General features: G+C 41.4%; 2 protein-coding genes across 2 annotated transcripts; one reads left to right on the top strand and one right to left on the bottom strand.

Annotated features, from left to right (window-relative positions):
* The first annotated feature begins 255 nt into the window (after positions 1-255).
* Positions 256-12,228, top strand: LOC102722013. Its single transcript, XM_040523250.1, has 15 exons — positions 256-325; positions 460-1,654; positions 1,732-2,539; positions 2,788-3,283; positions 3,862-4,013; positions 4,103-7,465; positions 7,600-7,812; positions 8,557-8,760; positions 8,850-9,053; positions 9,389-9,547; positions 10,053-10,403; positions 10,708-11,116; positions 11,236-11,329; positions 11,432-11,778; positions 11,873-12,228. The coding sequence occupies exons 1-14, from the start codon at positions 256-258 to the stop codon at positions 11,631-11,633; spliced, it is 7,920 nt and encodes a 2,639-aa protein (XP_040379184.1). The 3' UTR covers positions 11,634-11,778; positions 11,873-12,228.
* A 226-nt stretch (positions 12,229-12,454) lies between these two features.
* Positions 12,455-14,610, bottom strand: LOC102721733 (1-acyl-sn-glycerol-3-phosphate acyltransferase-like). Its single transcript, XM_015836767.2, has 5 exons — positions 14,258-14,610; positions 14,008-14,157; positions 13,804-13,902; positions 13,604-13,696; positions 12,455-13,043 (listed from the first exon to the last, which is right to left on the bottom strand). Exons 1-5 carry the CDS (start codon positions 14,519-14,521, stop codon positions 12,780-12,782), a joined length of 870 nt encoding a protein of 289 aa, XP_015692253.2. The 5' UTR covers positions 14,522-14,610; the 3' UTR covers positions 12,455-12,779.
* Positions 14,611-16,893: the final 2,283 nt, after the last annotated feature.

The raw sequence follows: 16,893 nt of genomic DNA, 5'->3' as shown, positions 1-16,893 counted from the left end.
GTCTACTCCGCCGGCACGAGCCCTCATCCTCCTTCCTCCGCCGGGTAGGCTCCGCGCGGCTGAAGCAGCCTCTCCGCCAGCGGCGCCGCGCCTCTGTCTTCCTCCGCTTGCTAGAAGCAGCGCCTCGCCTCCTCCGCCGCTGGGACCATCCCCGTTGCAGCTCTCTCACTCCCTTAAACCCTACCGCCCTCGATTCTCTTAAACCCTATCCGCCGTCGCGCCTAGTCGGAATCGCTCACCTGGAGCCAAACTCCGATGGATTCGGCTGCCGCCGCCACTGGAGGTGCAGACGAGCTTCTAAACGTCCTAGATGATGCATATGTCGGTGAGCGCCTCGAGCTACCCAGATAGTACTTCCCAGTTTGGGCAAATTTCGGAGTAAATTTGGCTCGATTTGCTGCGGGTTTTTCGACGGAACACTCACGCTCACTGTGTTTTTTCTAAATTAATGAATCCTAGGTGATGATGACGACGGACAGTTCGACGTTGATCTCGACGAGGGCGACGAGGTAGAGGAGGCGGAGCCCAAACGGGAGCAGAATTTGGTCAAGTTGGGGATGGAGGCCTGGAACCAGTCATTCGGAGCAACCTGTAAGGTCAGGTTAATCCATATCCTCAAAAACCTCCACACCTCCGAGATCAAAATCTACTCCGACGCGTCGAGGGAGTTCATTGAGCTATTGAATGGCGATCCTGGGGGTGAGGTGCTGCGGGAGTACACTCAGCAGTCACCACGGCTTGTGGAGCTGGCTGAAGCATGGCGATTGCATAGGGAGAAGCCAGGGATGGCGTACATACTTTCGCTCTTTGCTACTGTCTTAGGGCACCCTGGCGGTAAGTCGCGGCAGCATGGTTTGGTTAAGAAGAGCCTGGACGGAGTTGCTAGGATGATACTGGAGGATAAGGAGAAGATGGACGACATTTATCTGGAGCTGAACAGTGGTGAGTTCCGGCGGCAGAATGCTGCGCTGGATTTGCTGGCTGCGATTGTTAGACGTGGTGGAGGGCTGGCGTTAGAGATTGCTAAGAGCTTTGATTTCAAGATGGCTGTTTTGCCGCAGCTCTCAGGGATGCGTAAGAAGAAAGGTGGTAGAGATGGTGGGAATCGGAGAAAGGGGACTGATTTTGGGTCCACAAGACGATCCTTTGTTGGCTTTGCCATGTCATTCTTGGAGGTTGGGAACCCGAGGATGCTAAGATGGGTCCTTCAACAAAGGGAGCTCTATTCAGGGGTTCTTCGTGGGATCGGAGACGATGATAATGATACCATCGTGTATGTCCTCTCAACATTGCGGAATAATATCTTGGTAGATGAGTCGCTTGTCCCACCAGGACTCAGGAGTGTACTTTTTGGTAGTGTCACACTGGAACAACTGAGCTTGATATCAGGGAATTTGGATGCTGGGGAAGGAGCTGACATTGCCCATGAGGTGTTGGTCATGGTGTGCACTGATCCAAAAAATGGACTGATGCCAAGCTCAAACTTGAGAGGTAATGAGAAACGTCTGCTGGACTTCATGAAGAAGTTGAAAGCTACTGAGGTCATTCACCACAAAAACTTGTTGCTGGATATTGTTAGTAAAAGTCTCCCTCTTTGTTCAGCGTACATGAATGAGTTCCCTTATAGTATTGAACCACGCCCATCCTCCTCATGGTTAGTTCTTTGAGCTTGAGCATCTCTGTAATTATTTTGTGCAGTACACTCTTTAGTATCTAATTACTATTTCTCAGGTTTTCTGCCATATCTCTGGCAGCGGACGTGATATCTTCGGTAAAATGTGAGAACATATTCCAAAATCTGTTGTCCACATCACATGATTTGGTATCTGTCGATGATGAGCAAGTGCAAATAATGTTGAAGTGCATCATGCCCAATATTTGCACTCGACCAATGATAAATAGGGGACTGCTGCATTCTGATGATCTTGTGAAGCACGGTTCACTAAGGCTTGTTTTTGAATCAGTCAACCTACTGTGCAATGTTACCGAAGTAATCAATGGTATAGTATCAACTGCAAGGGTGAAGTCAGAATTCGATAATTCAACAAAAGTGACAGTCAAAATAGATGGTTTTCCAGGATTAAGCTGTTCTACTTCATCAGATGCATCAGCGCATGAGATTCTCCATGGAGACAATATGCATGTCAATAGATGGATAACTTTGAAAGAATATATTCAAGACGTAGTGCGTGGAGCTATACCTGATCCGCAGGTTCTTCTCAAGCTACTATCTTCTTCTAGTCAGAAGCATCAAAGTTATTCTCAGAGTAAACAAAAGATACATACACAGCTCGAGCCTCCTCGAAAGAAAAGGAGATGTGGTGCCACAGATGAGGATGCTGATATTATTATTGGCGGGATTGATGTTGAGTTATCAAGGGATGAGCCTGAGGAGCAAGGTATGGACTTGGTCAATGATCATGCTACTATTATGTGTGAGATATGGGGTCTAAATAAGCAAGATCCGAAGATTAAAGATGCAAAAGTGGCTGAAGATGTTTTCCACTCAAAGTTGCTTGATGTTCTCAGGGTCTATCTGGTATGTGCAGTTAAATCTCCTTTTACTTCATCTATGCTTTGCTTATTTCATTGCATGAACTAATTCATTCCTAAATCCCTGCTCTTTGTCTCCTTTTGTTTTCTGTGTCTCTACTCTATTAACTGATAAGGTTCCCTCTCAGTTTATCATCTTAATCTTTTGATATTGAAATGCATATCTTAGTTTCCTTCATGTTTAATGACCTTAATCTTTTGGTTTTCTAATGTGCATCTTCATTTTTTTTCCAGAGAGTAATGCCTAGCTCTTTTGATGGATCATTTGACTTCTTCAGGGTTATACCACCTAATCCATTGAATCTGTCCAAGGATGAGCAGCAGTCCCTTATATCTCTTTTAGTTGAGTGCTCAGGTCAACCTGATGGACTCTGGTGCCCAGAAAAAGTTCCAGAATCGATGTACAAGTACTTGCAACCTCTGATTGACATAATGTTGCATTCACAAGTTAGGAGCATCCGTGATAAAGCGTATATTTTAGTTAAAGCTGCTATGGCGAGTTCTGGCGCATTTGATCAGAACTTTGAAGAGATTGATGTGTGGTTGGCTTTCTTGCCGGGTTACAAAGCCAAAGGTTGTGAAAGAGAGGGCTTAGGGGCTGAAGCATCTAACAGACTGTCACACATTGTCGTCCCTTTCCTTTGTGATGCCATTTCAGTAGTTGGGAACAATTTATACAAATACCAAGAGCATATCCGTAAGCTTATCTCTAAATCGAACCATTTTGAAGGTATGGTTGTCTTTTTGTGACATCAAGTAGTAAACTCCGTTTTCTATGAAATTCTTTTTAATAGCTGCTTCACTTATATTCACATGAACCCTTATCTGCATCTCGTGTCATTGCTTGGTTTTTATGTTTCATTCGATTGGATACAAATTCTATTGGAAATTTATGAAGCGAAACATAGTTTACAAATATATGAGCTTCAGTGAATAGATCACCTAAATACAATAGCTACGATAGTAGTTTCTAACATTTGAGAGGCTATACCGTTAAATTTGTCCAACTATCTTCCATATAATCTTGTATTTTTAGCGTTATTGGAATACGGGTCTATTTATCTTTCTACTGTTTCTGTACTGTAGAGTTGCAATACAGGTGGATATTTAATTGAATCATGTTCAGACGATCTATATTTTTCTCATTCGGAGATTTGGAGTTCTACACATCATTCTAAACTTCATGGTCTCTCCTTAGAATTTCCTTATTATAAATGTGTTACTTTGTTGCATCTATTAACACTTTTGAATTATTACCTGATGAGAACCAACTTATTCATGTACACAACCTTTTCTTGTGATTTGTAGGCTATTCTCCATCATTCAGTCCTTTGATTGTTTGTGTCCTCCAGAAATGTCTTAGGCTACTAGATTTGGACTCTGCAAATATGAAATTACATGAGAAATCCACAATTTCATTATATGTGTGCAATACAGTCTACCTTATTCTGCAATCACAGGTATTGCATTTATGCCCTCTCTTACCTATTTGCCACCTATTTACCTGACTTGCATAGTCTTCTTTTACTGACCCAATGATCATAAACAGGTAGATGTGCTTTTATTGCCTGATGTTGTAGGCAACATCCTAAATGAGAGACTCAGTAAATTTTCATCAGAGGAAATAAATTCTAGGATTTGTTTTGCTGAGTGGAGGCCACTGATATATTTGATGCATATCTTGAGGAGCATTTCTGACCAAAAGAGCTCTAGTTTGTTCAGCACCCTTGTGCATCCTTCTGAATTACATGCAAATTCTTTGTGTTCTGTAACTAGAACAGTTAAGGAAATGTCAAGTCAGCACCCTACCAATTTACCAGATGATGTAGCAACATCATTCTTGTATTCAATCATATGTGCACCCCAAGATGATGTTATCAGGAACTTTCCAGAGCTTCTTCATGTTGTGAAGACACATTTTCCTTCAAATCTGCCATTCTTGTCATCAATTCTTTTTCTGCAACATGATTACCTAGCTAAGGTTGCTACTTGTTGCCCAGACATATTCTTCAGTAGTCTCGGGCAGATCAAGGGAAATCTTGATGCTGATAATGTCAATACTGTTGCGGACAGACGGGGAAAACACTCAATTTCTGCAGAATCGGCTGCAATAAGTACATTTCTAAATGTGAGTCCATTTTGTGCACTCTTACCATCAGTATTGAGCCTGACACTTTCAGCACCTGATGAAAACACGAAGGCACACGCATTGCTTCAAAATGAGCTTGTACATCTTCTTCAAGCTAAGGTTTCTGAAAGTCCATTAAGTGAGTTGACAGTTTTCTTGAGAGCTGTCTTATTTTGGAGCCATCACTTGGTGTCATCATACATTGTGAAGCATTCAGATATTCTTGAACAGTTATGTGGTGTGTGCTTGTCTCTTATTGACAGCATCTTTGAACGCATTCGAGTTTTGACTGCTGATACAGCTAATTCAAAATCTTCATTGGCATTCTATCCAGTGGAATGTATTAATGGCATTATTGATTCTGTTGTCCAACACCCTATAGTTAGCCTGTCTTTGTCATGCTCTCTATCCAATATTCAGGACTTAGCACATGGGAGTGTGGAATGCGTGAAAGAAAATTTTGCCAGTTTTTCTAAGGAAAAGCTGCACCTTGCAGATAGTTTTGTTTTGAACCTTCTGAGTAATCTATATGGTGTTTTACTGTTGGCTGATAGCTTTGGAGCTAACTACTCTAATAAAGATGATCAATCCCTTGAGTCACTGTTTGGCCGCCCGAAGCAATTGCTTGAGAGAATACTACTGTTGTTCAAGGAGAAGTTTGAACTCTGCATGGACAAAAGGAACTTTGGACTGTTTTTGCCAACTTTTTACATGGTCTGTTCGCTGGCAAAATTTATGTCTCCTGTCAGACTCCTGGAACTTGCAGACTGGATGTTCTCAACGTTTGAAAGTTCCAGTTCCAGTTCACTTGCATATACTCCAGCTGCTTTTTTCTGCCTATATACAGCTGATTTAGCCTTGGAAATGCTATATGATTATTTGCAACAAATTGATCAGAGATCACAACCCTGTCGATTATGGGGCTTGGAGATTCATAATTCTGATTTTGTCACCATTCAACGAGTTTATAATATCATTCTTCATTTTGCTACTAAATTGAATCTTGAATTTGCTGATATTTTCCTACTGAAGATGTTAACTCGTATCCACTACTCAGAAAGATCTGCAGGGAGGAACACTGATGATATTGCATTACACATGATGTTATCTACAATGGTTGCCAACACTCCCATTAACATTATTCGTCACTGCATGTTTCCCACATCTAAGGTTAAAGCAAAAGCTATACAGTTGCTTTTGGGAGCAAATCCTATGCACATGCGTCTTTTTGGGAAAATTTTCATGGATATTCTGAAAAATGACACTTCTGTTCTGCAAGTCACGGGCTCCAATTCTAATGCTTCATGGGCTCATGAGGATAGTTTTATACTTCTGTTGCCGGCTGCCTTGTCATACATGGAACATCACGGTGGTATCAATAGACAGTGTGTTGAATTCCTTGAGCCAGTTCCTGTCTTCTATGGTGAAATTCTATTGAGTGATAATGGCTTTCCGTGTTGGAAAAGTTTTGTTACTAGAAGTGTTTTTGAGGAAGATTATAGTGACTTTAGACACACATCGGTTGAAGATATAATGAATTATTTCTGTGACACTCTCTTGGGAAAGTCAATAACTATGCTACACTATTATTTCTGTTTGAAAGACATATCTCGGAAGAAACGATTAGAGATAATTTCTTCAATTTGCCCACAATCATCTGAGCTCTTGGATTCTGACATCAGTTTAATCACTCCTGTTTCATGCAATGGTATTATGAAGTTTACTAATGAATTGTTTGCAAAGATATCATTGATTAGGATGTTGTTATCTCCTAGAATATCGTTGACCAATGATGTTGCCCCAGAGAAGGACTCCAAGAGAGTCAACAATGCAAAGCTGAATTTCATAAGCATATTAGTCCGAACTTTTGATAATATACTCAGGAATTTCCCTCAGAGTGATGGCATCTTAGTCTCCTCTCCTAAGGAACAAAATGTTGTCAGTTTTTTGGAGTATGTAATTCTCAAGAATATTGTTGAGTTGTCTTCAGAGATTCAAAGCCATCTGAATCGGTTGAAGCCAATACCTTTCCTTAACCAATTGATCAGATCATCCCTCTTACACAGATTCAGTGATCCTGTTGTAATAAAAGCAATCCGATGTATCCTTGTTGTATTATCAGAAGGGAAATTTCCTGCTGATGAAATTATTGAACTCATACTGGGCCACTCCCATTTTGTGTCGACAATAATTTGCAGTGGAGTTTCCCAGCGTCCATCTGCTTGTACTCCTACTGGGAACCTACTACAGAAAGCACCAAGTATTTTAAAATCAGTTGATTCTGCTTTTGCAAAAGAAAACAAGTTCCAAGATTGCATTCCAGAGAAGAGGAAAGTAGAAATCATCAGGTTACTCAGGGTACTGTATAGTATTAAGCGTGGGCAACAGAACAGCAGCCTGTTGGATGAATCAAGGGAGCTTGGTTTCTTACTTTTATCTGTTTATGGTGCGACTCTTAGTGAAACAGATTTAGAGATACTTCACCTTATGAATGAGGTAGAATCATCTGAATGCAAAGCCATTACAGACGTGGATCATCTTTGGGGAAAGGCCGCTGTGAAATTTAGAGAAGAACTGAAGCTAGAATTTTCAGCATCCGATTCCCACAAAATCGAGAATGAAGGGATTAGTGATAGGCGAAAGTCGCTATTCCGTGAGAACATACCCATTGATTCTAAGCTCTGTGTCATGACTGCCTTACAATTTTGCTATAGAAGATCTTTAAAGGCTTCTATGTTTTCACTGGAACAACTTCAACAAGATAACTTCGGTGATATTTTCAAGGTAATTTGTTGAATACCTGTGTTGATTGAAGTTCTATCTTTATTTTTGTTCTTGATTTTTGTCTATCACACTGTTATCTCCCTGATCCATTTGTCTCTCTTGTGTTCTTAAACCGCTCTTGGATTGGTTCACAGACAACATCGCAAAGCATGGATGTGGTTCGGATTTATGATCCTATGTTTATCTTGCGCTTCTCAATCCATACTCTTCTCATGGGTTACATTGAACCTGCTGAATTTTCCCGACTTGGGTTACTTGCAATAACATTAGTTAGCATATCATCTCCTGACGAAGACTTAAGGAAGCTGGGTTATGAATCTCTAGGAACATTCAAAAAATCTCTGGAGGTACTTCAAAACTAGTACGATTTATTGAATATTGATATTTTGCCAGATTGGTTTATTGAATTCAAATACCACTGTTCATTGCATACTCTGGCATCTGCTTTGCTTGCCCATTGTGTTCTATTGCTACACTGCCAGCTAAATAAACATTGCTTTGCAATGCAAACACATTTCTGTTTAATGTTCTGGAGTATGTATAATATAGTCCGCAACTGCTGACACTGCCTCTTAACTTTTTAGGAATATATGTAATGTCATGAGCTCATGGCTTTATTATTATTATTCTCAAAACTAGTGTGAAAAGGATTTGTATTGACATTCTGGTAGATGTGAGGAACTTAAAATCTGTAGAAAGAGACCGATAGTGATGGGTTGAAGCAAAAACAATGCTTATACTGGATAGTGGTAACTAGGGTCGAGAGGACCAGACTAAAATGGATGATCCCCCCCCCCCCCCCCCCCCCCCAACTGATCCAACTAGTACATAAGAGATAAGCCTGACAAATAACTAATAAGCCAAACAAAGAGATTGCAAGGAAATCTAGGATAACTCTTTAGTCTTGTCCTGTTCCACTGTTCATTCATGAGGACAGTAGATCTGAGTACAGATTGTTCATTTCTATATTAGTCACCGGGTGTAATTATGCAATGCCTGTAAGACAAAAGAGAGATTTCATCTCAATAATCTGTAATTTTCTTGAAAAAAGCACTTATGTATAACGATATGCACTTGTGCCATCTGTACAGGCTTCTCAGAAAAGCAAGGAAACTTGGCAGCTCCAGCTTCTTTTGACATATCTACAGAATGGGATATCTGAACCATGGCAGAGGATACCTTCTGTCATTGCTATTTTTGCCGCAGAAGCTTCTTTGACACTACTTGATAGCTCTCATACTCAGTTTGCTACCATTAGCAAATTTTTGATGCATTCTGCCTCTGTCAACCTGCAGGTGCATTGTTTTTGTTTGCATATATTAACAAGCTTGAATAATGAACTCAGCATCTTACTTATGTATATACCATTTTGTTGTTACTGCAGAGCGTTCCATTATTTCCAGCACTGTTGAGGAGTAATGCCGTGCATTTCAAATCAGACCACCTGTGGATGCTTCAGTTATTATATGCTGGGTCAAATCTACCAGATGATGCTAAGATATACAAGAGAGGAAGTGTTTTAGAGCTTGCTCTTTCCCTTGGATCTTCGGCTGTTTCAGATTCTACAACGAAGCTTTTAACCCTTCAGGTATCTCTGTAATTTTCTCATTAAATTTTAACTGACTTCAATGATGGTGCATTATAACAGTGTTTACTGAATGCAGTCTAAAACAGAAAACAACTTAAGAGCATAAACAAGCTAGCAATATATGCTTGTTTGAGCTGTCACTTGACATTAATTTACCATGCTATACACCACACTGGCAGCCATGGGTCATGCAGCACTTGACATATATTTCTGCTTTTATTTGTTTCAGTACATCCATTTTCACTTGTATACTTTGTTGGGCATTCCTGGAATCCAGTAACTACTAAAATCTTCAAATATTTTATTTTTATTTATAATATTCCCTTGCAACTTAGGTGCTAAAGAAGTGTGTAAAGCTTCCTGTTCTGGCTCATCATTTAACAAAACACTCTGGACTTCTGTTGTGGTTATCCTCTCTAATCTCATCTCATGGCGATGGGCTGGACAGTGTAAAAGACACCTATTCTTCTACAGTAATTGGGACAGCACTGGAGGTAAAACACTGTTTTACATTACATTCTGCAACACTTTTATAGATGAGACATTAAGTTGTAATATCTGGTTAATTGGGACAGCACTGGAGGTAAAACACTGTTTTACATTACATTCTGCAACACTTTTATAGATGAGACACTAAGTTGTAATATCTGGTTAATGTTTTTCCTTCATGTATCACTGCGGTCAAATTTGCCTTGAGATTGGCACAAACCTTCAAAATTGAAACTAAAATAATCCATCTCCCTATCCGTTCATTCCACTATATTTCCACATATCGAAACTCTTGGTCTGCCAGGACAGTGCATATAACCAAATACATACCGAGATCCATTTATCTAGGATTTGCCTTATAAACTTGTTTTTATATGACAACACTATTCAATGGTCTCTTATTTAAGCTTTGTAGATTAAGTTTTTTTGGGTGTTATACACGTTATTTCTTTATAATAGTATTCCAAAGCTTCCTTTTAATCTGTACATATGATTTTATGTCCTCTCCAGGTAGTGAGCGATCTGACATCATCAAGATTAATTGCAGAATGGCTCCAAGAAACTGCCCTCGAGCAACTCTCAGGAATATCTAAATACCTTTATGTCATTGTTAAAGATATGAAATTGTTGAAAGGAAATGCCCCGTTGCTAACTTTAGTGCTAACTGTGATTGCATCAACGATGAGGTTGTCTATGAAAAGGAAGATTTACCAACCACATTTTTCCTTGTCCCTCCATGGTATACATAAATTGTGCCAAACTATCAGTGGCAACTCAAGAAGTATAGAACTAAAACTTGCGATGGAAATTTGCATTGATGTCATTCTTATGAATGGTCCTCTGCCAGTTGTGTCTGAAATGGTACTTCTTTTGTGCCTTGCCTAATTTTTAAAGCGAAACCACTTTTCAATATATTGGATTAAATGTCGAGTATCTAAATTTGCCTTTCCTTTTCTTCAACTACTCTTGATTCATGTCGAATTTATCTGGTTTTACTGTATATCTTTTTCTGCCTAACCATGTGGTACAGTTAATATCTAAAAATGTGCCATGCCATGAACAATGTGGGCCTCATAATTAAGATAATTTGCAGTAACATGGAATTTGTTTCATAAGTATTTTGTGCAATGGGATTTATAATTCTACTTTTGTCTGACAATTGCAGGATAAGTCAATGACAGCAACTGTTGTTTCATGGGCAACTTCTAACATCTTGTGGTTGTGTGGCCAACAAAGATCTGTACTGAAAATGTCACAGGGAGAGGCACTAAAAAATGAATGCCTACTTTCAAAGATGTTGCGCTGGTTAGTGGCTTCCATAATTCTTGGGAGAACCTCCTGCATCTCTCATGAAAGTGCAGGTCTTACAAGGGATGCCGACAGTTTTGGATCCCTTCAATCTTTCTTGAATCGTATGTGTGGAAAGGTTGAAAATGTTGGCAGTCATAGTGCAAATGAGGCACTTGCTATAATTATTCTGTATCTGCAAAAACATCTGAAAATGAACCAAGATTTTTTGCCATCTGCTGTGGCGGCTCTTGGCTTGTTGCTTCTTGACAGATCCACTAAACAAGGTATGCTGAACGCTCTCTGAATCGATCTATTAATTTTGGGGTAGTCTTCTTGTGTATACTCATCATGTTAATGCTGGATTACTGAAGCATTGCACTCATTGTTTTTAACCTTTGTAAAGCAGCTTTCAGAAATTTCGTTGACAACCGTGGACAAATTGAATCGCTGTGCTCAAAGATACAATGTCCGGCTGAAGTTGATCCTGCATGGAGATGGTATGGCCTCTAGTGTGGAAACCTGTCCATTTACATTTAACTGTGCTTCTCTTACGATTAGATATTTTGATATTGTGGGATGTAATCATGTTTATCTCTCAGGCATTATTATCAACCCTGGAGGGATCCCTCTATGCATCGCACCGAGACAGAGCGCCTAGAAGAAGAGCAGGCCTGCCAAAGCCTCTTGATTATATTTTCTAATAGCTTCAATGCTGGGTTGTCAGGTTTTCCAGTGTTTTCACTTGGTGATGTTGAGAACTCTGGCCTATTTCAGTGGGAAAGAAACTACATGCCTAAATAGTCTTGCACTTGTTTGTAAGCCCAGGGCAATTGTTGACCAACCGATTTGAACAGTTACGCTCGGAGGACGTGGGGTGTTTACATACTCACAACGGAAATCTGGATAATGATTTATTCATCACTACAGGATTGTATATACTGATGTGGTAATAGATCACTAGTCTTATACATCATTTCAATTATGCATTGGTATTTACCTTTTGCAGTTATGAATGCAGCATTTTCTTCTTTTGCTGCTAGGTTCAGGGAATCTGGGTTGATAAATGCCGGAAAGATTTCCAACTCACAAGGTTTGAAGAAAGAATTTGCAAAAATGAACCTTACACTGGTATTTTCTGCATAACTTCTGGTACCCTGGTCCTCAATTGGATCATAAAGGTATTCTTTTTCTTTTTAAATGGCCGAGTATAGCTGCACCGGGCTCATCGATGCAATAGATCTGTGTCCGAAGGAAAACGATTTTAAGATGCATATTCATCATGTGCCCATTATTCTTGCTCATCATATGTCTTGCACCTGTCAATTTTCACTGGGTAATTTTTATTAATCTTGAAGCATCTGATGACGGAGGCGCTCCCTATATTAAATAAAAAAATAGTTGGTAATATTTAAAAACATACTCCTTCAAGAAACAAGGTCTGCACCTTGCGTTAATCAGATTGCGGGGAGTCCAGGTACAAATACAAGGAATAGAAACTGTTTCTGGGTATTTTACAACTCTTGCGCTACAGGCTTCGCCTTGTGAAGCACACTCATCAGACGGGCTGAAGGCGGGGCATTTAACTTTTTTGCTAATCTTACAAATGATACATAACATATTTGCCACCCGCTGTCTATAACATGTAAATCCTTATGTGTCTATGACACATAGGTCCAGTGGCAAATATGTTAGTGTTATTTGTAAGAGTGGCAAAAAGTTAATTATTCCGCTGAAGACGGCGTTGGCACCAGATAGAACAACGAACTCGGTGCTTATCAATGTCCTCAGAAAATCGATCGCCTTTCACCTTCTGTTGCATCTCCACATCCCCAGATCAACAATGTACGTCACCCTCGCGCGAATCTACACAAGAATCAGCACAAGGCGCGAGTGCACCGAAACAACGGCCGTCGTCACCGTGTGCGGTGAGATGAACTGCGAGCCAGCCTAGCTCGACTTCTTCCCGGTGGCCACAGGCTCGAGCGGCTTCTGCGAGTCCGGGAGGCTGTCGGCGTACAGCGAGTGCACCATCTCCACGTACTCGTCGATCCTCTCCTCCTCCCACCGGTCCGTCCTGATCGGCGGCAGCACCTTCACGGTGAGCGGCGCCGGCCTGACCCTCAGGCTGTTCTTCCTCCACGCCAGGTGCGTGCCGGTCACCACCATCGGCACGACAGGCAACCTCGTCTGCAGCGCCGTGTGCACGAACCCCTGCGCCACGCATCGACATATTCGTGCCCACCACACCAGGATCAGTGAATTTCAACCATTTTGGCTTTTCCTTATGCTTATAATTAAATTTTTAAATTTTTAACCTTAAATTTAGAGTTGATTTTGAGGTATTTTCACTGAGGTTTGAGGTTTGGTTTTTAGATCGCTGTCAACACATATATAAAAGTTTTTTTAATTATTTTCTGTTTACAAGATTTTTTTTCTTTTAAAAACTAAAAGATGAGACGATGGGTCGCAGAATTATACTCCGTCCAAAAAACTTCGAGCCTTCTCATATTCTATTGTCCTATAAAAACTTCAACTTTTAATAACGTTTATACATTCTATTATCTTGTAAGAGTTTTTTACCATCCTTAAAAAAAATATCTACCACATTTTTTAGTGTAAAAAATATGATAACTTAAAATACATAGCACCTTGAGTCACTAAAAATTTGTGCTAAAATTTTTGACAAGTAGGTACTTTTCTAGGAATGATAAAAAAAACACATCTTGTAAATACCTTATTTTAGAACATTAGGGCTATTCGTACATTTGTACCTTCTTGAAGGGGAGTAGCCTTCCGGTTTTGGACCGTGTGCCCTCTGGGAAGAGGATCAGTGACAGGTTGTTCTTGTTAACTGCACGAGCAACCTGGGAATGGCAGGGCACAAGGAATGTAATTAATCAGGCTATGAAACAGCACAGTAATGCATCGACATTGACTTGGACATGAACATCGCTGTACGTAATTATCACACCTCTTTCATTGACTCGATGGCAGCGGCTGGGTTAGAGCGGTCGATGCGGAGGTGATTGGCCAGCACGTACAGCTGCCCGAACAGTGGGTACCAGATGATCTGCAAATATTTGAAATTTCACTCATGTTAATTACATATTCTGGGCAGATGATTTTGCGAATTTTATCACCATGCTATGCTAGTAGTACAGCTGAGATTATTGACCTCCTTTTTGGCGATTCCGACAGTGCCAGTCGGAGCCAGCCACATGACGAGGAAGATGTCGAGCGGCGACGCGTGGTTGCAGATGAATATTCCCCTCGTTTTCAGGTTCTCCAAACCTTCCAGCTTGATTGGATTCCCCAGAATCCACATCTGCTAAGAAAAAAGAAGTTTTTTTTACGTTTGTGATTAGCAACACAAGATGTCAATGAGAAAATGAGCATAGGTTGATGGTAGTATTGCTAAGCACTACCAGCATGCGGCCGGTGACATGGCCGTAGAGGTTGCCCTGCCGGATGCGGGCGCACGGCCACGGCAGGAGCAGCAGCATCACCACCGCCCACGCCGCCGTCGTCACCATCATGGACACGAAGCACACCACGATCCGCACGGCCGACGCCGCGCACGCCGCCCACCCGTCGTCGCCTCCCCCGGCCGCCGCCAGGTACGCCGCCGCCTGCCGCCGCGCCCACGGCAGCCACCGCCGTCCCGAGGTCGCCGCCGCCACGGTGTCCATGTTATATATGCGCACTGGCTTCCTGCAGGCCGGCCTCGCGCGCGGGCGCGTACACGAACGCCGAAGCAGCAGTGACGCGAAGGGCCTTGTGGTTGTGGAGAGCTAATGGAGAAGTTTCTGGAGTTGAACGGCGTGTTGGTTGGTTTTGATGGGCACGTAGGTGGTTGTGGCGCGCGCTTCTTTAGGCCTTGTTTAGTTCTCAAATTAATTTTTTAAAAATATCACATTAAATTTTGGACACCTAAATAAATCATTAAATATAGATGAATAAAAAAACTAATTGCACAGTTATGCAAGAAATCTTGAGATGAATCTTTTGAGCCTAATTAGTCCATGATTAGCCATAAGTGCTACAGTACCAACATGTGCTAATGACGGATTAATTAGGCACAAAAGATTCGTCTCGCGATTTCCAGTCTAGCCGTGAAATTCGTTTTTACATTCGTGTCAAAAACCCTTTTCAACATCCGGTCAAACATTTGACGTGTATATCTTTCAAAAATTTTCTTAATCTAAACCCCCTCTTAATCAACGAGACTTTTGTATCTGAGAATTGAGAGGCTAGCTCCAGTGTCATCGACTCCAGGGGATTCGCTTACTAGTTTTTGTTATATTAAGGACTAGGAGGTCATACTAGAAACCACGTAGTAGAAATTCCTTTTGTTCTGCTACGTGGCCGGCTAGTACTAGTAATATGTTAGGACTTGACAAATCACATAGCATAAATATGGAAACTTCTTTGCAAGAGCATTAGTGTAGTTACAGTTCCAGCTAAGGGGATAATTGTTTAATTGCAAATAACGAAAACTAGTTTGTAATAAAAATTTTATATATGTATTGTTAGTGATAAAAAGACAACGATAAAAAACAAACTTCGATAAAAAAACTTAAAAATCTAAATTTTGGTATATAAGCATAAATGAAAAGATGAATGGTAGGTTTCTGTGAAAATAAAGAGAGAGATCGAGAAAAGAAAAACAAAACAACATATTTACAAACAAAAAATATTCTGTGAATAAAACTTTTATGCATGTATTTTTAGCATCTAAACAGTTTATGCTGAAAAATACACTATGACAGAAAAATAACATAAAAAAATAAATTAAGTTTTTAAAAATAAATTTTGGATTTAAGTATAAACATAAAAAAACAAGGGTGCAAAATTCCTCTCAATTCCACTGCCAAATCGGTTTAGTTGATGCTTGGCACTATTCAGCAAAATGTTCAATTGCGTATCCATCAATCCATGCAGGATGCCTCATCCTGCAGGTGTGGGTGTTTGGACCTCGATTGGATGGTTTCATATCGTTGTTAGGGGATTAATTCAGCCTTCAGGACCACACATCCCAGGGAGGAAGAAACTCTGGAAAGTTCGAAGAGAAATTGACACCACGACTCCACAGGCTAGCTAGCAGTAACAGCAGTCAGGTACTGCTCGAAACATTTTTTTAAAAATAACGTTAAACTGTATATTTGTAAATGAAAATAATTTATTAATAAAACTCTTATATATTTACTCTTAACAATCTTATATTTACTCTACTTTTGATTTTTTTTAATTCCGTCTTTGGTATTACGTTTACAATTCGTATTCTAAAAAAAACAGTAGTCGGGTGAAGAAGGTATACTGCAATTGGGTACAGTAGTAAGTACTGCACCATTTGGAGTCCCCTGATGGGCTGCCTCCGGATTGCGTATATCTGACCCTTGCCCGTTTAGCCACAGACTCGTGGTTTAGCCAACTTGTGTTGTAGTAGCTAGCAGCATGCCGCGTCTGTTTGAACGGCACGTTCGGCCGGGTCCGGCCCACCGATCGAAACCTCCTCGACAAATTTTAGAGCAAGAGAGATGGCCATCGATGAACGATGCCGGAGCCACTCCAATTTGGACGTGCGGCCCTCGTCCAAAGCAATCGCGCCCGGGCCCGGTTGCTCGGTCGGCCACGGGCGCGCACGCGGGGACGCAGCGACGACGACGCACCGATGGGATTGGACGCACGAGATGGCGGCACCAGCACAACACGGGAGCAGCTGGCGTGCGGCCGGCCGGGTGAGGCGCAGGCGCGCGCGCGCGGGCGCAAGGCACGCGGTGGAACCGTGGAAGTAGCAGCGTACGTACGTAGCGTGGCGCGCGGTAACGTTACCGTCGGCGGCGTCGCACGCTACGGCTGCGAGAGGGCGAGGGGCAATGGGCCGTGGGCGTGGTGGCGGTTGGGAGCGTTTGGCCGTTTGGTGCTTTCTCTCTCGGTCTCTCCGGATCGGGGTCGGGGTCATGTCCCGCGGTGGCCCGGTGAGGATAATTGAGGGGATGTTTTGTCCTACAAATTTTTATCCAAAACATCACATCAAATCTTTGAGCACCTGAATAAAGTA

This window comes from Oryza brachyantha, chromosome 4 (genome assembly GCF_000231095.2).
Source record: "Oryza brachyantha chromosome 4, ObraRS2, whole genome shotgun sequence".
Lineage (NCBI taxonomy): Eukaryota > Viridiplantae > Streptophyta > Magnoliopsida > Poales > Poaceae > Oryza > Oryza brachyantha.
Note: the sequence above shows the minus strand (reverse complement) of the source record. Positions and strands in the feature narration are given on the sequence as shown.

Bases quoted from the DNA above. Each gene is read 5' to 3' on its own strand.
- LOC102721733 (XM_015836767.2), bottom strand. From the start codon at position 14,521: ATGGACACCGTGGCGGCGGCGACCTCGGGACGGCGGTGGCTGCCGTGG. The intron at 13,903-14,007 runs GTCAATAATCTC...AAATATTTGCAG, and splicing joins TCGGAATCGCCAAAAAGGAG to ATCATCTGGTACCCACTGTT. The intron at 13,697-13,803 runs GTGTGATAATTA...TGCCATTCCCAG, and splicing joins CCATCGAGTCAATGAAAGAG to GTTGCTCGTGCAGTTAACAA.
- LOC102722013 (XM_040523250.1), top strand. From the start codon at position 256: ATGGATTCGGCTGCCGCCGCCACTGGAGGTGCAGACGAGCTTCTAAAC. The intron at 1,655-1,731 runs GTTAGTTCTTTG...ACTATTTCTCAG, and splicing joins CCACGCCCATCCTCCTCATG to GTTTTCTGCCATATCTCTGG. The intron at 8,761-8,849 runs GTGCATTGTTTT...TTGTTACTGCAG, and splicing joins CTGCCTCTGTCAACCTGCAG to AGCGTTCCATTATTTCCAGC.